Source organism: Narcine bancroftii, chromosome 4 (genome assembly GCF_036971445.1).
Source record: "Narcine bancroftii isolate sNarBan1 chromosome 4, sNarBan1.hap1, whole genome shotgun sequence".
NCBI classification, from domain to species: Eukaryota; Metazoa; Chordata; class Chondrichthyes; order Torpediniformes; family Narcinidae; genus Narcine; species Narcine bancroftii.
The window spans coordinates 995,146-1,019,826 of record NC_091472.1 but is presented as its reverse complement, the minus strand read 5'-3'; the positions used below and the strand labels follow the sequence as shown (position 1 = coordinate 1,019,826).

General features: G+C 51.3%; 1 protein-coding gene across 3 annotated transcripts in view; it reads right to left on the bottom strand.

Annotated features, from left to right (window-relative positions):
* Nucleotides 1–24,681, bottom strand: part of adcy3a (adenylate cyclase 3a) — a 163,567-nt gene that overhangs the window by 4,749 nt on the left and 134,137 nt on the right. For all 3 annotated transcript variants that reach the window (XM_069930586.1, XM_069930587.1, XM_069930588.1), the window contains 6 exons: nt 18,248–18,329; nt 17,501–17,659; nt 14,760–14,906; nt 8,422–8,538; nt 472–601; nt 228–352 (listed from right to left, as the gene is read on the bottom strand). In XM_069930586.1, the coding sequence (XP_069786687.1) occupies nt 228–352; nt 472–601; nt 8,422–8,538; nt 14,760–14,906; nt 17,501–17,659; nt 18,248–18,329 (760 nt within the window). The remainder of the gene's footprint in view (nt 1–227; nt 353–471; nt 602–8,421; nt 8,539–14,759; nt 14,907–17,500; nt 17,660–18,247; nt 18,330–24,681) is intronic.

The window sequence follows — 24,681 nt, the reverse complement described above, 5'->3', positions numbered from 1 at the left end:
GAGAAGATGTTCAGCATGGACTAGAAGGGCCGAACTGTCCTGTTTTTGTGCTGTGATTATTATGTGGATCTATGTTATATAGGTGGGACAGGTTGTGGGGGTTCAGACTGAGTAGACATGCAGGACGGGTTGTGTTTATGCCAGGAGTGGGGTTGGGTCTGTGTGTGGTCTGTTCACTGAGGTGTGTGCTGAGCCCCATTCTCTGACCCGGCCCCACATGCCCCCACCTGGATGCTGCCCATGTGACCGGTGGACTCCATCCTGCTGGCCACGTTCACTGTGTTGCCCCAGATGTCGTAGTGTGGTTTCCGAGCCCCGATCACTCCCGCAAGGACTCCACCCTTGTTCAGTCCTGGAGGAAGCAGCAGAAAGACGGAGGCTGAGTATGTGGCCAGGACTCGCGAGGCACTCGGCCGCCAGGAGAAGGTTCTGGAATCCGACCCACTCCCCACCAATCCCACAGCCTCTTACCAATCCGCAGCATGAAGTTATTGAAGGACTGGTAATTGATGTTCATCAAGGTGACTTTCATGGCCAAGGCAAAGTCAGCCAGCTCAGCCAGATGCTGCCAGCGGTTCCAATCCGAGCCGCACGCCTGCCGCTGGAAAACCGAGAGGGAACATTACCCAGAGCCCACAGGCACATGGCATAGACACGGACACTCGAATATGGACATGGACACACAAACACATGGTCATGGACATTCGAATATGGACAAAAACACATAGACACTCAAACATGGACACAGACACACAAACACACGGACACAGACACAAGAATATGGACATGGACACACAAACACACGGACACTCCAACATGGACACAGACACACAAACACATGGACACTCGAATATGGACACAGACACACAAACACACGGACACTCCAACATGGACACAGACACACAAACACATGGACACTCGAATATGGACACGGACACACAAACACACGGACACTCGAATATGGAGACGGACACACAAACACATAGACACTCAAACATGGACATGGACACACAAACACGGACACAGCCACACAAATACACAGACACTCGAACATGGACACAGCCACACAAACACACGGACACTGGAATATGGACAGATACACACAAACACACAGACACTCAAACATGGACATGGAAACACAAACACACTGACACTCGAATATGGAGACGGACACACAAACACATGGACATTCAAATATGGACACGGACACATACGCAAACGGACATGAACACTTGAAATTGGACACACACACACACTTGGACACAGACACACAAACACACGGACACTCACACACGGAGACTTGAACGTGGACACAGACACACAAACACACGGACACTCGAAAATGGACATGGACACACAAACACATGGACACTGGAATATGGACAGATACACACAAACACACAGACATGGACACTCGAACATGGACATGGAAACACACACTCGGACACAGACACACAAACACATGGACACTCACACATGGAGACTTGAACGTGGACACAGACACACAAACACACAGACACAAACACTCGAATATGGACATGGACACACAAACACACAGACACTCAAACATGGACATGGACACACAAACATGGACACGGCCACACAAATACATGGACACTCAAACATGGACAGAGACACATAAACACAGATACTCAAATATGGTCATGGACACACAAACATACGGACACTCGAACATGGACACTGCCACACAAATACAGGGACACTGGAATATGGACAGATACACACAAACACACAGACATGGACAGTCAAACACAGACACGAACACACAAACACACGGTCACTCGAACATGGACACAGACATACAAACACATGGACTCTCAATCATGGACACAGTCACAAATACACTGGCACGGACACACACACATGGACACTCAAACATGGATACGAGCACAAGCACACGGACATGGACACTTGAAATTGGACACAGACAAGGACACACACACATGGACAAGGACACACAAACACACACACGGAGACTTGAACGTGGTCACGGACACACAAACACATGGACATGGACTCTCACACATGCGGACACGGACACACAAACACACAGACACTTGAACACAGATACGAACACACAGACACAGACACGAACATGGATACGGACACAAACAGATGGACATGGACACAAACATGGAGACTCACATGGACACAACACACATAGACATGAACATTCACACATATGGACACTCGAACATGGACCACACACAAACACACAGACACTCACACAGGGACACACACACATGGACACAGACTCACACACGGACACACAAACACATGGACACGGACACTTGAACACGGATACGGACACACAGACACAGACACTTGAACATGGATACAGACACAAACATATGGACATGGACACAAACATGGAGACACATATAGACATGGACCACACACACAGACACTCAGACAGGGACATACACATGGACACAGACACTCGAGCATGTACACAGACACAGAAATGCATGAACATGGACACTCGAACATGGACACAGACACAGAAACGCATGAACATGGACACTCAAACATGGACATGGACACACTCACACACAGATACAGACACTCACACACACCTCAGTTGGCAGCTCGTTCCACACTCCCACCACTCTGTGTGAAGAAGTTCCCCCTCATGTTCCCCCTAAACTTTTCCCCTTTCATCCTTAACCCATGTCCTCTGGTTTGTATCTCATCCTCCCTCAGTGCAAAAAGCCCATCTACATTTACTCTGTTTGCCCCCCTCATCATTTTAAATACCTCGATCAAATCTCCCCTCATTCTTCTCCGCTCCAGGGAATGGTCCAAAGCTGTTTAACCTTTCCCTATAACTCAGTTCCTGAAGTTCAGGTAACATCCTAGTAAATCTTCTCTGCACTCTTTCTATCTTATTGATATCTTTCCTGTAGTTTGGCGACCAGAACTGCACACAATTCTCCAAATTTGGCCTCACCAATGTCTTATACAACTTTACCATCACATCCCAACTCCTGGACTCAATTCTCTGATTTATGAAGGCCAAGATGCCAAAAAGCTCTCTTTACAACCCTATCCACATGTGATAACACTTTCAGGGAATTATAAATCTGTATTCCAGGATCCCTCTGTTCCTCTACACTCCTCAGTGCCTGACCATTTACTGTGTATGTCCTTTCATGGTTTAGAACATAGACCTCTTCGGCCCTCGATGTTGTGCCGACCTATATGTTTTCTTCTTTAAAAAAATTACTAAACCCTCCCTACCCCATAATCCTCTATTTTTACTCCATCTAATTGCCTGTCTAAGAGTCTCTTAAATGCCCCCAATATTCCAGCCTCCACCACCATCCCTGGCCACACATTCCAGGCCCCCACAACTCTCTGTATATAAAAAAAACATCCCTGATGTTTCCCCTAAACTTCCCTCCCTTCAGTTTGTACACATGTCCTCTGGTGTTTGCTGATCCTGCCCTGGGAAACAGGCACTGGCCGTCCACCCTTTCTCTGCCTCTCAGAATCTTGTAGACCTCCATCAAGTCTCCTCTCATCCTTCTACACTCCAAAGAGAAAAGTCCCAGCTCTGCCAACCTTGCCTCATAGATTTGTTTCCCAATCCAGGCAACATCCTGGTGAATCTCCTCTGCCCCCTCTCAACAGCTTCCACATCCTTCCTGAGGTGACCAGAACAGAACACAATACTCTAAATTTGGTCTCACCAGAGATTTGTAGAGTTTCAACATGACCTCTGTATTCCTGAACTCAATCCCCCTATTAATGAATCCCAGCATTCTATAGTCCTTCTTAACTATCCTATCAACCTGTGCAGTGACCTTGAGGGATGTATGGGTTTGGGCCCCAAGGTCCCTCTGTTCATCCATACTCTAAAGTAACCGACCATTAACCCTGGACTCGGCCTTCTGGTTTGTCCTTCAAAATGCATCACCTCACACTTATCCGGATTGAACTCCATCTGCCACTTTTCTGCCCAACTCTGCATCCTGTCTACATCCTTTTTAACCTTCGACAACCTTCAGCTCCATCCGCATCTCCTCCAACCTTCATGTCATTCACAAACTTACTGACCCATCCTTCCGCCTCTTCATCCAGGTCATTTATAAACATCACAAAGAGCAGGGGTCCCAGAACAGATCCCTGTGGCCCCTCCACAAGTCACCGACCTCCAGGCAGAAAACTTTCCTTCCACTATACTCTCTGCTTTCTACCTGTAAGTCAATTTTTTATCCATACGGCCAAGGTTCCACTGATCCCATGACTTTCTGGATGTTTCTCGTGGGGAATCCTGTCAAATGCCTTGCTAAAATCCATGTCGACCACATCTACCACCTGACCCTCAACAATTAATTTTATCTCTTAAAAAAACTCAATTAGACTCGTGAGGCACGACCTTCCCTTCACAAAGCCATGCTGACTATGCTTGAGTAGACTGGACTTCTCCAAATGCTCATAGATCCTATCCTTATGAACCCTCTCCATTAGTTTACGTCCCATTGATGTAAGACTCACTGGTCTAGAATTCCCAGGATTCTCCCTGTTACCTTTTTTAAACAAGGGGACTACATTTGCCATTCTCCAATCCTCCGGCACCTCCCTTGTGGCCAAGGAGGATTCAAAGATCATAGCTACTGCCCCAGCTCTCTCTTCCCTCCCTTCCCACAGCAGCCTGGGGTTTATCACATCCAGACCCGGGGACTTATCAATCTTCAGGTTTTTAAGAAGATCCAACACTTCCTCTTCCTTAATCTCCACATTGTGCATCACACAGGCCTGTTCTATTCCAGCCTCACCCTGATCAAGGTCCTTTTCTCTTGTGAATACTGATGCAAAGTGTTCATTTAGGGCCTCCCCAACCTCCTCCGCCTCCAGGCACATGTTGCCTCCTTTATCCTTTAGAGGCCCCATCTTCATTCTCATCATCCTTCTGTTCTTCACAGACACATGACAAGGCCTTCTCATTCCCCCTTCGAGCTCCTTTCTCAGTCTCCTTCCTGACTACCATATAGTTCTCATGAGCCCTTCCTGTTTCCTGCTTCCTATATCTAACATGTGCTTCCTTCTTCCTCTTGACTAGTTGCCTGACCTGTTTTGTCAGCCTCTGTTCCCTTTTCAAACCATCTCTTCCCTGTCCCAGTGGGACAAACCTCTCCCGAACCCTGCCCAAGTGATCCCTAAACTCCCTCCACGTTACTTCTGTGCTTTCACCCTTAAACATCTGTTTCCAATGTACTCTCGCTAGTTCCTGCCTCATCCCTTCATAATTAGCCCTTTCCCAGTTAAACACTTGCCCAGATTGACAGTTTCCATAGCAATGTTGAAGCTCAGGGAGTTGTGGTCACTCTCACCAAAATGGTCCCCCACCGAGAGGTCCGCCCCCTGACCAGGTTCATTCCCCAGAACCAGATCCAGTCTGGCCTCTCCTCTCGTCGGCCAGTCCACACAGGATTCTTCCTGAACACACCTGACAAATTCAGCCCCATCCATCCATCCCTCTTGTAGCCAATCCATATTAGGTAAGTTAAAATCACCCATAACTACAACCCTGTATTTCCCACCTTTCCAAAATCTGCCTGCTGATCTGCCCCTCAATGTACCGAGGAATATTTGGGGGCCTGTAGAGGATTCCCAAGCACAGTGACAGCTCCCTTCCTCTTTCTGATTTGCACCCACACTGACACATTGGATCCTCCCTCTGCAGCCTCCTCCCTTTCTACAGCCATGATACTGTTCCTGACCAGTGATGCTACTCCCCCACCCCCTCTTCTACCTCCCATCCTATTCCTTTTAAAACCCCTAAAACCCAGTACCTGCATCAGCCGATCCTGCCCTTCCTCCAACCAAGTCTCTGTAACGGCCACAACATTGTGGTTCCACGTACTGATCCAAGCTCTAAGTTCATCCCCTTTATTCCTGATACTCCCAGTGTTGAAGTAGACACATTTCCACCCCTCTAACTGGCTGCTTTTATGTTCTGTCCCCTGCTCGTCCTTCCTCCCCAACTCAGAACACACATCATGCTTTTAACCTTCTGCCCTAATCTCTGCCATCACATTCTAGTTCCCACCCCCTGCCAAACAAGTTTAAACCCTCCCCAACAGCTCTAACAAACCTGCCCACCAGGATATTGGTTCCCCTCCAGTTCAGGTGCAGCCCGTCCTTTTTCACCCTTGCCCACTGAACCAACTCTTCAGCCACATGCTCATCGGCCACAACTTCCTGTTTCTCCCCTTCTGGTGCCTGGCACAGGCAGCAATCCTGAGATCACCATCCCGAGGTCCAGCTTTTTAACTTCTTCCCTAACTTCCTATAATCCTTTTTGAGGACCTCATCCCCACTTTATCTATGTAATTGATCCCCACGTAGACCACGACATCCGGCTGCTTGCTCTCCCCCTCCAGAGTGCAGTGAACTCGATCAGAGATGTCCCTGACCGTGGAACCTTGGAGGCAACAAACCATCCAGGAGCCTCGTATCTGTTCTCCTAACAACAAGTCCCCAATCACCATCACTCTCCTCTCCTCCCCCCTTCCCTTCTGAGCCGAGGGCCAGCCTCTGTGTTTGAGATGTGACCACCACAACTTGTCCCTGGTAAATCATCCCCTCAACAGTATCGAAAACATTATGCTTGTTGTGAGGGGAATGGCCACAGGGGTGACTACATTGTTGGCCTCTCCCCCTTCCCTCCCCAAACAGCCACCAAGCTACCTGCCTCCTGCCTTTTGGGGGTGACCATCACTCTGAAGCTTCTTTCTATCACTAAATCTGCCTCCTGAATGATCTGGAGTCCATCCAGCTCCAGCTCCCCAACTCAGTCTCCCAGGAGCTGCAGCTGGATGCAGCTCTTGCACGAGTAGTCAGGGACACTTGTGCTCTCCAGGATTTCCCACATCCTGCATTCTGAGCATCCATTGCCCGAGCTGCTGTCTCCATTAACTCTTCCTACCTCAAAATCAAAGACCTTACCTCACTGGAATCAAACTGGTCCTCAGCCTCCGCTCGCCAAACAGCCTCTGCTTGACAAAGCCTCTAATCACTCTCCTACATGGGGCCACTCACACACACACACACACACACACACACACACACACACACACACACACACACACACACACACACACACACACACTTCTGGAACCGACCCGGGGTGAAGGGGATACGAAGGTTTCTGTCTAGGTCTCAGCAATCTCCTCTCTTTGCCTCACACAAGAACCTGGGATATATCCCATCAGCCCTGAGGACAGATTCAGCGCACTGCCCTGCTGCACACCCAGCACCTCCTGTGTAATATAGACAGAGACCGAGAACGTCCGCATTCTCCTTGCAGATCTCAATATCTTCATGTCCTTCTACTCGAATGAACGTGCACCAAACACCTTTATCGTGTCTACTTGTGCGGGAACCTCCACGAAACCATGTGTCTGTGGGCCCGGATATCGCTCCCAAGGATTCCCTTGCTTACTGTATACGTCCGGCCCTGGTTTCACTGACCACCTCACACTTGTCTGGGGGAAACTCCACCTCCGTTCCTGCCCAAGTAATGCAGACCATGTTGCAAGATAACGTTCTTCTCTGCCCTCCCCACTGCTGATTTTGGGGTGGGGGGAAGGTGTGGGGATGGAAGTGTGGGGGGGGGGAGTGGGTGGGAGAGTAGGGGGAAGGGGTGGGTGGGTAGGCGGAAGGTGTGGGGATGGAAGTGTAGATGGGGGAATGGGTGGGAGAGTAGGGGGAAGGGGTGGGTGGGTAGGGGGAAGGTGTGGGGATGGAAGTGTGGGGGGGGGAGTGGGTGGGAGAGTAGGGGGAAGGGGTGGGTGGGTAGGGGGAAGGTGTGGGGATGGAAGTGTGGGGGGGGGAGTGGGTGGGAGAGTAGGGGGAAGGGGTGGGTGGGTAGGGGGAAGGTGTGGGGATGGAAGTGTGGGGGGGGGAGTGGGTGGGAGAGTAGGGGGAAGGGGTGGGTGGGTAGGCGGAAGGTGTGGGGATGGAAGTGTGGGGGGGGGAGTGGGTGGGAGAGTAGGGGGAAGGGGTGGGTGGGTAGGGGGAAGGTGTGGGGATGGAAGTGTGGGTGGGGGAGGGGTGGGAGAGTAGAGGGAAGGGGTAGGTGGATAGGGGGAAGGTGAGGGGATGGAAGTTTGGGTGGGGAAGGGGTGGGAGAGTAGGGGGAAGGGGTGGGTGGGTAGGGGGAAGGTGTGGGGATGGAAGTGTGGGTGGGGAAGGAGTGGGAGAGTAGGGGGAAGGGGTGGGTGGGTAGGGGGAAGGGGTGGGGATGGAATGGGTGGGGAAGGGGTGGGAGAGTAGGGGGAAGGGGTGGGGATGGAAGGGGTGGGAGAGTGGGGGAAGGGGTGGGGATGGAATGGGTGGGAGGATGCAAGGGATGGAGGAAGGGATTCCGGACCCCTCGTTGTGCTGCCTTACCTGGATGGTGCTGTGGTAGTTGAGGCTATGCTCTGGGATCAGGCCGGAAGCCGCCATGTAGGTGCTGCCGATGGTCTTGATTTTGGTGATGCTCCGGAACCGCGGCTCATCTAGTAACTGAGCAGAGAAACCACGACAGGTCACCAGGGCCAGGACTGGGGCCAGGGCCAGGACTGGGGCCAGGGCCAGGGCCAGGGCCAGGACCAGGGCCAGGGCCAGAATTTATTGCCATGAACAAGTCACGACAATAAATAAAAATAGTGCAGGAAAAGTCACAGTCAGACAATGTCTGGGGTTCATCAGTCATCGATACTATAGCACAGTACAGGCCCTTCGGCCCTCAATGTTGTGCCAACCCATATATTCCTTAAAAAATGTACTAAACCCTCCCTACTCCGTAACACTCTATTTTTCTTCCATCCATGTGTCCGGCCAAGAATCTCTTAAATGTCCCCAATGTTTCAGCCTCCACCACCATCCCTGGCAAGACATTCCAGACCCCCACACTTTCTGTGTAAAAAAAAATCTACCCCTGACATCTCCCCCTGTGGTGAATGTCTGCCAAGCTGCCTGTCTCCCCCTGGCGAGCCTTGCTGTACTAACATTGGCTGTGGATTATCTCTACTGTTAAGGACACTCCGCTTGGGTACAACTGTATATGCACCTATTGTCTTTCATTATTGTACCATGAGTTTCTGGTAATAAAAGCCATGATTATTGTTTGACCACATCGTCTTTGTCGACTTCATCAACTGGCACTTCAATTTTATTAGTAGAAATGGATGTAGCCCTCAAGCCAGAGCGGCTGATAATCAACCAGTCTGCCCCGAGGGCCAGAGAAATTTTCAACCACTGGATTGCTTGTTTCGATTACTACATGGCTCGAAACAATGTGGTCGATGAGGCGATACAGTGGGGGCCACCTGAACTCTTTGCTGGGTGAGGTCTCTTTCGCTGTTACGCAAGGAGCTACCCCTCTGGCCATAGCCCGGGAACGTCTGACTGTTTACAATGCAGTGGCACGGAACGTGGTGCTTGCTCGACACCAGTTACTGACTAGTTGCCAGAAACCCGGGGAAAGTGATGCTGCCTATACACTGGCCCTCGACTGGCAAACGAATGTGATGTCAGGGCAGTCAATGTGCAACAACACCGCAATGCCTTGAAGCTGGATGCTTTTGTCAATGGGATTGACTCCAGTTACATCCGACAGAGGCTGCTGGAGACGAAGCCCTTAACCTACGACCGGGCAGTCACTCTCGCCCAAACACTGAGAAGTGCCATGTGGTCCAGTGAAATGCTAGAAACCGAAGGGGAAACATCCAGGAGTGCTGGAACCCCAAAGGAAAGAAAAAGGCGAACACCTGAAAAATGCTACTTCTGTGATAAGAGCTGGCACCCCAGACAGAAGTGCCCGGCTCGATTTGCTACCTGCAGCTATTGTGGGAAACTCGGCCACTTCGCTGAAGCGTGTAAAGTGGGTGATAAGAAAAGAAGAGAAGCATCAAGAAAATGTGTCCTGGAGCTGCAAGAATGGAAGACAACTGTGAAAAGGGGGCACCTTCAGACGAGCAGGCTGAATTGACTTCAAGTGACGGCGAGGAGAGATCCCCTGTGATAGCTCAATTGTCTCCAAAGCTTGGGGGATGTTATGGACTGGAATGGTCGACTATGAAGGGGGAGGTGAATGGTGAGACTCTTGATTGTCTAATAGACTTGGGGAGTACTGACAGCTACATCCATGAGAGAGTTGCCAGAGCCTTAAATTTGCTGAGATATCCAGCGAACCGAAAGATTTCGATGGCTTGTAGTGAACTTACAAAAACTGTACGGACAAGTGTAAAGTTACTTTAAATTTGCAGGTACATTGGCTGATGTGTGGCTCTTTATTATACAGGAGCTCTGCACCCCTGTGGTACTGGGGTTAGATATTCAATCTCAGATGAACAGTGTAGTGTTAAATTTCAGTGGGCCACTACCCACACTTACCATCCCCGCGCTAGTTACTGCGGTCTGTCCGCTCCCTCCATTTTCAGTGATTTATCCCCTGAGTATCAGCCAATTGCCACTAAGAGCTGTTCTTACAGCAAAGAGGATTGCGAGTTTATCAAAGCTGAGACCCAGAGATTGCTTAAGAGGGAGTAATTGAACCTAGTAAGAGTCCATGGTGGGCCCAAGTGGTAGTTGTGAAAAATCACACAAAGAAATGACTGGCTATTAACTACAGCCAGATAATCAACCCTTACACTAACCTGGATGCCTCCCCCTGCCACACATCAATGAAATGATTAATCAGATAGCGCAATACAAAGTGTACTCCACTATCGACCTCAAAGTAGCTTATCACCAAATCCCCATTAAGAAAAGGGAATAGCCCTATACAGCCTTTGAGGCTGATGGGGGGTTATACCAGTTTAAAAGGGTACCTTTTAGGGTCACTAATGGTGTGTCCGTGTTTCAGAGGGAAATGGATAAGATTGTTAGGACGTATGAGTTACAGAGTACGTTTCCCTATCTGGATAATGTCACTATCTGTGGGAAAACATAGTCCGAGCATGACAACAACTTAAAGAAATTTTTAACAGCTAAAGAACTCAACCTTACATTTAACGAGGGCAAATGTGTGTTCAACGCGACAGAGCTACCCATTCTGGGCTACATTGTCCACAAGGGTGAAATCCGCCCCGACCTGGAAAGAATGGCCCCCCTTAAGAAGTTACCACCCCCAAACTCAGGAAAAGCCCTTAAAAGATGTATGGGATTCTTTTCCTACTACTGCAAATGGGTTCGGGACTATGCCACAAAGGCACTCCCTCTGTTTGATACTAAATCTTTTCCTCTCTCCAATGGCCTTGAAGGCTTTCGATTAAAGCTGATATTGCCAAAGCTGCACTCTCGTCCATTGACGAGGATGTCCTATTCCAAGTGGAAACTGATGCCTTGGCAGGAACCCTTAATCAAAAGGGCAGACCTGTGGCATTCTTCTCCCGCACGTTACGCAGACTTGAACTTAAACATCCTGCCATTGAAAAAGAAGCCCAGGCTATTATTGAAGCTGTTCACTACTGGAGACACTTTCTAGATGGCAGAAAATTTACTTTTGTCACTGATCAGAAATCTGTAGCCTACATGTTTAGTACTAAACACAAAAGTAAAATCAAGAATGATAAGACACCCTAGTCCAACCAGTCAGCTACTGCATACTAACCCCAACTTTTCTTTTCTTTCTATGGCTTGGCTTCGCGGACGAAGATTTATGGAGGGGTAAATGTCCACGTCAGCTGCAGGCTCATTTGTGGCTGACAAGTCCGATGCGGGACAGGCAGACACGGTTGCAGCGGTTGCAAGGGAAAATTGGTTGGTTGGGGTTGGGTGTTGGGTTTTTCCTCCTTTGTCTTTTGTCAGTGAGGAGGGCTCTGCGGTCTTCTTCAAAGGAGGTTGCTGCCCGCCGAACTGTGAGGCGCCAAGATGCATGGTTTGAGGCGATATCAGCCCACTGGCGGTGGTCAATGTGGCAGGCACCAAGAGATTTCTTTAGGCAGTCCTTGTACCTCTTCTTTGGTGCACCTCTGTCTCGGTGGCCAGTGGAGAGCTCGCCATATAACACGATCTTGGGAAGGCGATGGTCCTCCATTCTGGAGACGTGACCTACCAAATGCAGTTTGATCTTCAGCAGCGTGGATTCTATGCTGTCGGCCTTTGCCATCTCAAGTACTTCGATGTTGGAGATGAAGTCGCTCCAATGAATGTTGAGGATGGAGCGGAGACAACGTTGGTGGAAGCGTTCTACGAGCCGTAGGTGATGCCGGTAGAGGACCCATGATTCGGAGCCGAACAGGAGTGTGGGTATGACAACGGCTCTGTATGCGCTAATCTTTGTGAGGTTTTTCAGTTGGTTGTTTTTCCAGACTCTTTTGTGTAGTCTTCCAAAGGCGCTATTTGCCTTGGCGAGTCTGTTGTCTATCTCGTTGTCGATCCTTGCATCCGATGAAATGGTGCAGCTAAGATAGGTAAACTGGTTGACCGTTTTGAGTGTTGAGTAACCCCAACTATGCTTATGTTAAATTCCCAGATGGGAATACTGACACTGTACCCCTAAGAGATCTGGCCTCGCCTGGTTTACCCCTTCCTTGCACCCCTACTTAGAGGGAGCCTGAGAAGTTGGACGCACCCCCCCAGCCTGTGACCCCTAGTCAGCTTTCAGATGGCCGTGCTGAGGTTCCACTGCCTCACGCTGGCAAATCTGGAGTGGGTCCAGAAGTCAATCCTTCCCACACTACAGACCCAGGACCTGTACCAGTTCCCAAGGTTGCAAAGGAACCATCTGTTTTGAGACGAAGCACCAGAATTCGTAAAAAACCTGATAGGCTGACATATTCATAAAACATCTCATTATATTTCCATTGCTTGCCAGATACTGACGCATTTTGGCTATTAGAGTATCTCAAGGCCAAACATGGTATCCATGTATCGTCTTTCCTAGCAGCTGTCCTTTTGATTTTAACCCTTCTGCCGGGGGAGAGTTTGGTGAATGTCTGCCAAGCTGCCTGTCTCCCCTCTGGCGAGCCTTGCTGTACTAACATTGGCTGTATGTTATCTCTACTGTTAAAGACACTCTCCTTGGGTATAACTGGATATGCACCTATTGTCTTTCATTATTGTACCATGAGTTTCTGCTAATAAAGGCCATGATTATTGTTTGACCACATTGTCTTTGTCTATTTCATCAACTGGCACTTCACCCCAAAACTTCCCTCTTGTTACTTTATACACATTCTCTGGTGTTTGCTATTCCCGCCCTTGGAAACAGGTGCTGGTCGTCCACCCTATCTATGCCTCTCATAATCTTGTAGACCTCTATCAAGTCTCCTCCCACCCTTCTACGCTCCAAAGAGGAAAGTCCCAGCTCTGATAACCTTGCTTCATAAGACTTGTTTCCCAATCCAGGCAAGATCCTGGTAAATCTCCTCTGCCCCCTTTCCACAGCTTCAACATTCTTTCTGTTCATTCAGGAACCTGATGGCAGAGGGGAAGAAGCCATCCTCGTGCCGCTGAGGGCTTGTCTTCAGGCTCCTGTACCTTTTCCCCAATGGTAGCAGGGTGGAGAGGGCATGGCCTGGGAGGTGGGGGGTCTTTGAGGATAGAGGCTGCTTTTTTAAGAACCCGTCTCATGTTGATGTCCTTGATAGAGTGAAGTCTGGTGCCTGTGATGTTGCAGGCCGAGTTAACAACCCTCTGGAATTTATTCTTGTCCTGGGAGTAGGTCCCTCCATATCAGACAGTGATGTAACCAGCCAGAATGTTCTCTATGGTTCTCCTGAAGAAGTTTACTAGACTCTTTGGTGACATACAAAATCTCTTCAGACATCTCAAAAGGTATATCCGCTGGTGAGCCTTTGTGATTGCAACAATGTGGATGCTCCAGGACAGATCCTTGGAGATGTTGACACCCAGGAATTTGAAGCTTGACGCTCTCCACTACTGAGGCCTCGGTGAGGACTGGGTCGTGTTCCCCTGACTTCCTCCTGAAGTCCACAATCATCTCCTTGGTTTTGCTGACGTTGAGCACAAGGTTGTGGTCGTTACACCATTCAACAAGCCGATCTATCTCTCTCCTGTACACTTCCTCATTTCCGTCTGGGATTCTGGCAGAGTCCAACACCTAAGGGTACTGGGGTCAAGAGACTCAGGCTGTGTCTCAGGCTCAGGGGGGATGTGATCTGGGCTCAGGGGGGTCATGACCCAGGGTCAGGGGAGTGGAGGCTGAGACCCAGAGTCAAAGGATCAGGAGGATGTTGGCCATAACCCAGGGAGGAAGAGCCATGAAGTTGGAACATGAGCTGGTGGAAGCTTTAATGGGGTGGGGAGGAAGTTGGATCAGAGTCCGGGTGAATCGTCCCATCGGTGTCCCCGGGTGAAACATCCCATCGGTGTCCAGTTGAAACATCCCATCGGTGTCCTTGGGTGGAACATCCCGTCAGTGTCCAGGTGAAAGGTCCCGTCTGTGTCCCCGGGTGAAAGGTCCCGTCAGTGTCAGGGTGATAGGTCCAGTCAGTGTCTGGGTGAATGTCCCGTCGGTGTCCCCGGGTGAAAGGTCCCATCGGTGTCCCCGGGTGAACATCCCGTCAGAGTCCGGGTGAAATGTCCCGTTGGTGTCCCCGGGTGAAAGGTCTCATCAGTGACCCCTGGGTGAAAGGTCCCGTCGGTGTCCCTGGGTGAAACATCTGGGTGAAACACCATTATTTCCCCCTGAACACATCTCCCATGCCTGCTGTCCCCATGCTCCGCACCTCCTCGGAGATATCCTTCGTGACCTCGCACGGTCTGCAGATACTTACACCGTCAAAGTCGGAGATGATCTCATTGAGGAAGCGCAGGCACTCAATCCCACCATTGTTTATGTTCTCTTCCGTGTAGAAATCGGAGAAGTTGGGCATTGAGGCAAACATCACACCAACTTCATCGTATGCCTGGCTGTACAACTCCTGAACAACATGGAGACAACACAGATCACGATTGGTCATCAGGGACAATATCACAGCTGTGCTCAGGCAGGACAGACCAGAGGGCTCGTCTACTAAGGGTATATGGGTGGAGCTGAGGAACGGGAAAGGTATGACCACACTCATGGGTCTTTTTTATAGACACCCAATGGTCAATGACAATTGGAGGAGTAAATCTGTAGGGAGATAGCAGACAGCTGTAGAAAACACAGGGTTGTGATCGTCGGGGATTTTAAATTTCCACAGTGACTGGGACTCCCAGACTGTAAAAGAGAGTTTGTCAAATGTGTTCAGTATATAGAGGGAACAACTAGAGAGAGGGCAATATTGGATCTCCTATTAGGGACCGAGACAGGACAGGTGACAGAAATATGACTAGGGGAACATAATAACTATATAACAGTTTACAGCGTTGAAACAGGCCATGTCGGCCCTTCGAGCCTGCGCCGGTTCACTTGAACAACTCCTCTAGCTCCCCACTCCCAGTCTCCGCCCATAACCCTCCAACCCCCTCACCTCCATGTACACATCCAAGCTTCTCTTAAATGACAGAAGGGACCCTGCTGCAACTATCTCCTCTGGAGGATCATTCCGTTCTGCCACCACTCTCTGAGTGAAGAAGCATCCTCTAATATTTCTCCTAAAGTTTTTCCCCCTTACCCTTAACTTATGCCCTCTTGTTCCAACCTCCTCTGCCCTCAGGGGAAAGAGTCTATTTATGTCTAGTCTATCTATTCCCTTCATAATTTTAAATACCTTTATCAAATCCCCTCTCAGCCATCTACGTTCCAATGAATAAAGTCCCAGTCTCCTTAATCTCTCCCTGTAATCTAGATGCTGTAAGACAGGCAACATCCTTGCAAATCTTCTCTGCATCCTCTCCACCTTATCTATATCTTTCTATAATTTGGAGACCAGAAATGAACACTCCAAATCTGGCCTCACCAATGCCTTAAACAGTTCCCAATTCCTATACACCAGACTATGATTTATGAAGGCCAGCATACCATATGTCTTCTTAATCACCCTGTCTACATGGGAATCCACCTTCAAATAACTTTGTACCATAACCCCCAGGTCCCTCTGTTCCTCTGCGGACCTTAATGCCCTCCCCTTAACTGCATATGTCCTATTTTAGTTTCAAGTTAATTAAGGAGAAGGATGGGTCTGGGCCTCGGGTTAAGATTCTAAATTGGAGAAAGGTCAATTTTGAGGAAATGAGAAAGGATCTAAAATGTGTGGATTGGGATGTTGTTTTCGGGCAAGGATGTGTGAGATAAGTGGACGATATTCAAAGGTGAAATTTTAAGGGAACAGAGTTTGTATGTTCCTGTCAGGATTAAAGGCGAGGTTCACAGGCAGAGGGAACCTTGGTTATCGAGGGATACTGGGGATCTGGTCCGGAAGAAGAGAGAGGGGTAGAACAGGGACAGGCAACACGGAGCAAATGAGGTTCTTGAGGAGAATAAAAAATGCAAGAAAAACCTCATGAAAGAAATCAGAAAGAATCAAAAAGACACCTCAGACTGGAGGCCTATGACTCGTGGTGTTCCCTCAGGGGTTGGTGCTGGGGCCATTGTTGTGTCATCTATATTAATGATCTGGATGATAATGTGGTAAATTGGATCAGCAAGTTTGCAGATGACTCTAAGATCGGAGACGTTGTGGACAGTGAGGAAGGTTTTCAAAACTTGCAGAGGGATCTGGACCAGCTGGAATAATGGGCTGAGAAATGGCAGATGGAATTTAATGCAGACAAGTGTGAGGTGTTGTATTTTGGACAAACCAAGAAAGGACGTACACGGTAAATGGTCGGGCACTGAGGAGTGTGGTAGAACAGAGGGATCTGGGAATACAGATACATAATTCCCTGAATGTGGTGTCACAGGTGGATAGGGTTGTAAAGAGAGCTTTTGGCACATTGGCCTTCATAAATCAAAGTACTGAGTACAGGAGTTGGGATGTTATGGTAAAGTTGCAAAAGTCATTGGTGAGGCCAAATTTGGAGTTGTGTGCAGTTTTGGTTATCGAACTACAGGAAAGAGATCAATAAGATAGAAACAGTGCAGAGACGTTTTACTAGGATGTGGTCGGACTTCAGGAACTGAGTTACAGGGAAAGGCTAAACAGGTTAGGACTTTATTCCCTGGACCGTAGAAGAATGAGGGGAGATTTGATCGAGGTATTTAAAATTATGAGGGGGACAGACAGAGTAAATATAGGTCGGCTTTTTGCACTGAGGGTGGGTGAGATACAAACCAGAGGACGTGGGTTAAGGGTGAAAGGGGAAAAGTTTAGGGGGAACATGAGGGGGAACTTCTTCACACAAAGAGTTGGGGGGGGGTGGAATGGGCTGCCAGCTGAAGTGGTGAATGTGGGCTTAATTTTAACATTTAAGAAGAATTTGGACAGGTACGTGGATGGGAGGGGAATGGAGGGATATGGACTGGGTGCAGTTCAGTGGGACTGGGCAAGAAAACAGCTTCAATACAGACTAGAAGGGCCAAAGGGGCCTGTGGGTGATGTGGGGATAGGGTGGGGAATGTGGAGAGGGGGATGGGAACTTCCTCACCCACCTCATCCTGCTTCCTGGATCCCAGGAAGTGACGGGCCACATGCTCTGGTAACATGTTGGTGACGAGAGCCTCATTTCTTCGGCGCATCTCATAAACCTGCTCCTTCTGTTCATGGACGTCAATCTTCCAGAGGAAGAGCGTTCGAGCCAACCTCTCCACCTGGTGGGAGCTTGGAGTTAGAGGGGACAGGACCCTGTGTCCGGCACTGAACCCCGTGGGTGCTGCTCATATCGGACACTGATCCCATGGACCGGCGCTGCTCATACATCGACCCCCTCGGACGGGCGATGCACGGACACCAAAACCACGGACAGGCACTGCTCAGACACTGACCCCATGGATGGGCATTGCATGGACACTGACCCCACAGATGGGTGCTGTTTGGTCACCGACCGAAAGACGGGCACTGCTTGGACACTGACCTCACGCATGGGCACTACTCGGACATTGACCCCACAGATGGGCGATACTCGGACACTGACCCCACCACAGATGGGCACTGCTCGGACACCGACTCCACAGACGGGCACTACTCAGACACTGACCGTGTGGTGGTACTCAAGTGTGTGCTCCCCACGTCACTCACATGCATGGTCCTTGTGTTGGTACTTCTGTGCAAGCTCCCTGACATGCACATTCCCCGCGGCACTCATGTGCATGCTCCGTCGGTTTCACGTGCACGCTCCCCGTGACACTCATGTGAACGCTCCCCATGGCATTCAGCTGAATGCTCCCCATAGTACTCACGTGCCGGGTGAAGCAGTAGAAGCTGACCATGACGACCAGGATCGTGGCCACGGCCTGGAACTGGGATGGGACCTGCTGAGACCTGCAGGCAACAGAGCATGTTACCTCCCTCCTCATCCGGCAGCACCTACCACCCCCTTTCACCCACTGGGATGGGCCTGGCGGTAAGATGCCTGACCTTCACTTAGGGAACCATGAAGAGGGGATGGGGGGGGTGGGGACAGTCACAGCCCAGTGCTCATCACCTGTGGCAGAGTATATAGAAATGTTTTGGGGAGATAAATTGGGAAAGGTTTGTTAGAGTAGTTCACATGCAAACACTTTAAAACATATCTTATTTGAAATATTGGAGACATAGTGGCTTCCCACACCTTTTTGCAAGAGCTTTGAAGAGTGCTTCAGAGACGTCACTAATGGATTCTTGTTTATCAGGACAACAGATGAAAGAGCAGGCTGGAGCTGCAATTGTCTGCAGGAGAGTTTTGCTGTTGTAAGAGGGTCATGTGGTTTTGCAAGCAGAGAGAGTCAATCAGGTTTTCTCTCAGTCTAACCCTAATGTGTGACAGAGAGAGAGAGAGAGAGAGAGAGTGAGAGAGAGAGAGAGAGAGAGAGAGAGTGAGAGAGAGAGAGAGAGAGAGTGACAGAGATCACTTGACTGTGTTTCACCCAGCAAGAGCAGCTGGACCTGAAACAGGAAAAGCTGGCAAGAAGCCCCAATGTGGAAAATGGCCTAGTCACAGCCCTTGTGGTTCATGCAAGAGGAGAGGACTGGCTGTCGAATGTTTCACTTGGAATAAGGGAAACAGAAAGGAACTCTGTGGTGACCTGAAAGAAAGAGGTTATCATCTGGAGAACCCTGATGGGGCAAGTTTCGTCAGCAAGACACTGAGGTACATCAGTTGTGGATGTCCTGGAGCAACAAATCTCTCTCTGAAAACCAACAAGAATCTTCCTGAGTGGTAACCATTTACCTTTTGAGTACCAAAGCCTAGTGAATTTCATAAATGTTAAATTCTATAAATTGTATTAAAATGAATATATTTCTACGTATTCTATATCTTTTTCAATCTATTCCTTGTTTAATTCCAAATTTAAAAAAAAAAGAATTAAACGTGTCAGTGCGGAGAGTGGGCCGGAAGGGTCTGTTACCGTACTGTATGTCTAATTGGCTCGTGGGCCGGAAGGGCCTGTTACCGTGCTGTATGTCTAAAATGGGGTCGTGGGCCAGAAGGGCCTGTTACCGTGCTGTATGTCTAACAGGCTCGTGGGCCGGAAGGGCCTGTTTCTGTGCAGTATGTCTAATGGGCTCGTGGGCCAGAAGGGCCTGTTACCGTGCTGTATGTCTAACAGGCTCGTGGGCCGGAAGGGCCTGTTTCTGTGCTGTATGTCTAATGGGCTCGTGGGCCGGAAGGGCCTGTTACTGTGCTGTATGTCTAACGGGATCGTGGGCCAGGAGGGCCTGTTACCGTGCTGTATGTCTAATGGGCTCGTGGGCCGGAAGGGCCTGTTCCTGTGCTGTATGTCTAACGGGCTCGTGGGCCGGATGGGCCTATTTCCGTGCTGTATGTCTAAAACGGGCTCGTGGGCCGGAAGGGCCTGTTACCGAGCTGTATGTCTAACAGGCTCGTGGGCCGGAAGGGCCTGTTACCGTGCTGTATGTCTAACAGGCTCGTGGGCCGGAAGGGCCTGTTACCGTGCTGTATGTCTAATGGGCTCGTGGGCCATAAGGGCCTGTTTCCGTGCTGTATGTCTAAAACCGGCTCATGGGCCGGAAGGGCCTGTTACCGAGCTGTATGTCTAACGGGCTCGTGGACCGGAAGGGCCTGTTACCGTGCTGTATGTCTAACGGGCTCGTGGGCCGGAAGGGCCTGTTACCGTGTTGTATGTCTAACGGGCTTGTGGGCTGGAAGGGCCTGTTATCGTGCTGTATGTCTAACGGGCTCGTGGGCCGGAAGGGCCTGTACTGTGCTGTATGTCTAACGGGCTCGTGGGCCGGAAGGGCCTGTTACCGTGCTGTATGTCTAACGGGTTCGTGGACCGGAAGGGGCTGTTACCGTGCTGTATGTCTAACGGGCTCGTGGACCGGATGGGCCTATTTCCGTGCTGTATGTCTAAAACGGGCTCGTGGGCCGGAAGGGCCTGTTACCGAGATGTATGTCTAACAGGCTCGTGGGCCGGAAGGGCCTGTTACCGTGATGTATGTCTAACGGGCTCGTGGGCCGGAAGGGCCTGTTACCGTGCTGTATGTCTAACTGGCTCGTGGGCCGGAAGAGCCTTTTACTGTGCTGTATGTCTAACGGGCTCGTGGGCCGGAAGGGCCTGTTACCGTGTTGTATGACTAACGGGCTCGTGGGCTGAAAGGGCATGTTACCGTGCTGTATGACTAACGGGCCCGTGGGCCGGAAGGGCCTGTTACCGTGATGTATGTCTAACGGGCTCGTGGGCCGGAAGGGCCTGTTACCGTGCTGTATGTCTAACGGGCTCTTGGGCCGGAAGAGCCTGTTACTGTGCTGTATGTCTAACGGGCTCGTGGGCCGGAAGGGCCTGTTACCGTGCTGTATGTCTAACGGGCTCGAGGGCCGGAAGGGCCTGTTACTGTGCTGTATGTCTAACGAGCTCGTGGGCCAGAAGGGCCTGTTACTGTGCTGTATGTCTAACGGGCTCGTGGGCCGGAAGGGCCTGTTACCGTGCTGTATGTCTAAAATGGGTTCGTGGGCCAGAAGGGCCTGTTACCGTGCTGTATGTCTAACAGGCTCGTGGGCCGGAAGGGCCTGTTTCTGTGCTGTATGTCTAACGGGCTCGTGGGCCGGATGGGCCTATTTCCGTGCTGTATGTCTAACGGGCTCGTGGGCCGGAAGGGCCTGTTACCGTGTTGTATGACTAACGGGCTCGTGGGCTGAAAGGGCATGTTACCGTGCTGTATGACTAACGGGCCCGTGGGCTGGAAGGGCCTGTTACCATGATGTATGTCTAACGGGCTCGTGGGCCGGAAGGGCCTGTTACCGTGCTGTATGTCTAACGGGCTCTTGGGCCGGAAGAGCCTGTTACTGTGCTGTATGTCTAACGGGCTCGTGGGCCAGAAGGGCCTGTTACCGTGCTGTATGTCTAACGGGCTCGAGGGCCGGAAGGGCCTGTTACCGTGCTGTATGTCTAACGAGCTCGTGGGCCAGAAGGGCCTGTTACCGTGCTGTATGTCTAACGGGCTCGTGGGCCGGAAGGGCCTGTTACCGTGCTGTATGTCTAAAATGGGTTCGTGGGCCAGAAGGGCCTGTTACCGTGCTGTATGTCTAACAGGCTCGTGGGCCGGAAGGGCCTGTTTCTGTGCTGTATGTCTAATGGGCTCGTGGGCCAGAAGGGCCTGTAACCGTGCTGTATGTCTAACAGGCTCGTGGGCCGGAAGGGCCTGTTTCTGTGCTGTATGTCTAATGGGCTCGTGGGCCGGAAGTGCCTGTTACTGTGCTGTATGTCTAATGGGCTCGTGGGCCAGAAGGGCCTGTTCCCGTGCTGTATGTCTAACGGGCTCGTGGGCCGGATGGGGCTATTTCCGTGCTGTATGTCTAAAACGGGCTCGTGGGCAGGAAGGGCCTGTTACCGAGCTGTATGTCTAACAGGCTCGTGGGCCGGAAGGGCCTGTTACCGTGCTGTATGTCTAACGGGCTCGTGGGCCGGAAGAGCCTGTTACCGTGCTGTATGTCTAACGGGCTCGTGGGCCGGAAGGGCCTGTTACCGTGCTGTATGTCTAACGGGCTCGTGGGCCGGAAGGGCCTGTTTCCGTGCTGCATGTCTAAAACCGGCTCATTGGCCGGAAGGGCCTGTTACCGAGCTGTATGTCTAACGGGCTCGTGGGCCGGAAGGTCCTGTTACCGTGCTGTATGTCTAACGGGCTCGAGGAACGGAAGGGCCTGTTACCGTGCTGTTTGTCTAACGGGATCGTGGGCCAGGAGGGCCTGTTACCGTGCTGTATGTCTAATGGGCTCGTGGGCCGGAAGGGCCTGTTCCTGTGCTGTATGTCTAACGGGCTCGTGGGCCGGATGGGCCTATTTCCGTGCTGTATGTCTAAAACGGGCTCGTGGGCCGGAAGGGCCTGTTACCGAGCTGTATGTCTAACAGGCTCGTGGGCCGGAAGGGCCTGTTACCGTGCTGTATGTCTAACAGGCTCGTGGGCCGGAAGGGCCTGTTACCGTGCTGTATGTCTAATGGGCTCGTGGGCCATAAGGGCCTGTTTCCGTGCTGTATGTCTAAAACCGGCTCATGGGCCGGAAGGGCCTGTTACCGAGCTGTATGTCTAACGGGCTCGTGGACCGGAAGGGCCTGTTACCGTGCTGTATGTCTAACGGGCTCGTGGGCCGGAAGGGCCTGTTACCGTGTTGTATGTCTAACGGGCTTGTGGGCTGGAAGGGCCTGTTATCGTGCTGTATGTCTAACGGGCTCGTGGGCCGGAAGGGCCTGTACTGTGCTGTATGTCTAACGGGCTCGTGGGCCGGAAGGGCCTGTTACCGTGCTGTATGTCTAACGGGTTCGTGGACCGGAAGGGGCTGTTACCGTGCTGTATGTCTAACGGGCTCGTGGACCGGATGGGCCTATTTCCGTGCTGTATGTCTAAAACGGGCTCGTGGGCCGGAAGGGCCTGTTACCGAGATGTATGTCTAACAGGCTCGTGGGCCGGAAGGGCCTGTTACCGTGATGTATGTCTAACGGGCTCGTGGGCCGGAAGGGCCTGTTACCGTGCTGTATGTCTAACTGGCTCGTGGGCCGGAAGAGCCTTTTACTGTGCTGTATGTCTAACGGGCTCGTGGGCCGGAAGGGCCTGTTACCGTGTTGTATGACTAACGGGCTGGTGGGCTGAAAGGGCATGTTACCGTGCTGTATGACTAACGGGCCCGTGGGCCGGAAGGGCCTGTTACCGTGATGTATGTCTAACGGGCTCGTGGGCCGGAAGGGCCTGTTACCGTGCTGTATGTCTAACGGGCTCTTGGGCCGGAAGAGCCTGTTACTGTGCTGTATGTCTAACGGGCTCGTGGGCCGGAAGGGCCTGTTACCGTGCTGTATGTCTAACGGGCTCGAGGGCCGGAAGGGCCTGTTACTGTGCTGTATGTCTAACGAGCTCGTGGACCAGAAGGGCCTGTTACTGTGCTGTATGTCTAACGGGCTCGTGGGCCGGAAGGGCCTGTTACCGTGCTGTATGTCTAAAATGGGTTCGTGGGCCAGAAGGGCCTGTTACCGTGCTGTATGTCTAACAGGCTCGTGGGCCGGAAGGGCCTGTTTCTGTGCTGCATGTCTAACGGGCTCGTGGGCCGGATGGGCCTATTTCCGTGCTGTATGTCTAACGGGCTCGTGGGCCGGAAGGGCCTGTTACCGTGTTGTATGACTAACGGGCTCGTGGGCTGAAAGGGCATGTTACCGTGCTGTATGACTAACGGGCCCGTGGGCTGGAAGGGCCTGTTACCATGATGTATGTCTAACGGGCTCGTGGGCCGGAAGGGCCTGTTACCGTGCTGTATGTCTAACGGGCTCTTGGGCCGGAAGAGCCTGTTACTGTGCTGTATGTCTAACGGGCTCGTGGGCCAGAAGGGCCTGTTACCGTGCTGTATGTCTAACGGGCTCGAGGGCCGGAAGGGCCTGTTACCGTGCTGTATGTCTAACGAGCTCGTGGGCCAGAAGGGCCTGTTACCGTGCTGTATGTCTAACGGGCTCGTGGGCCGGAAGGGCCTGTTACCGTGCTGTATGTCTAAAATGGGTTCGTGGGCCAGAAGGGCCTGTTACCGTGCTGTACGTCTAACAGGCTCGTGGGCCGGAAGGGCCTGTTTCTGTGCTGTATGTCTAATGGGCTCGTGGGCCAGAAGGGCCTGTAACCGTGCTGTATGTCTAACAGGCTCGTGGGCCGGAAGGGACTGTTTCTGTGCTGTATGTCTAATGGGCTCGTGGGCCGGAAGTGCCTGTTACTGTGCTGTATGTCTAATGGGCTCGTGGGCCAGAAGGGCCTGTTCCCGTGCTGTATGTCTAACGGGCTCGTGGGCCGGATGGGCCTATTTCCGTGCTGTATGTCTAAAACGGGCTCGTGGGCAGGAAGGGCCTGTTACCGAGCTGTATGTCTAACAGGCTCGTGGGCCGGAAGGGCCTGTTACCGTGCTGTATTTCTAACGGGCTCGTGGGCCGGAAGAGCCTGTTACCGTGCTGTATGTCTAACGGGCTCGTGGGCCGGAAGGGCCTGTTACCGTGCTGTATGTCTAACGGGCTCGTGGGCCGGAAGGGCCTGTTTCCGTGCTGTATGTCTAAAACCGGCTCATGGGCCGGAAGGGCCTGTTACCGAGCTGTATGTCTAACGGGCTCGTGGGCCGGAAGGTCCTGTTACCGTGCTGTATGTCTAACGGGCTCGAGGAACGGAAGGGCCTGTTACCGTGCTGTTTGTCTAACGGGCTCGTGGACCGGAAGGG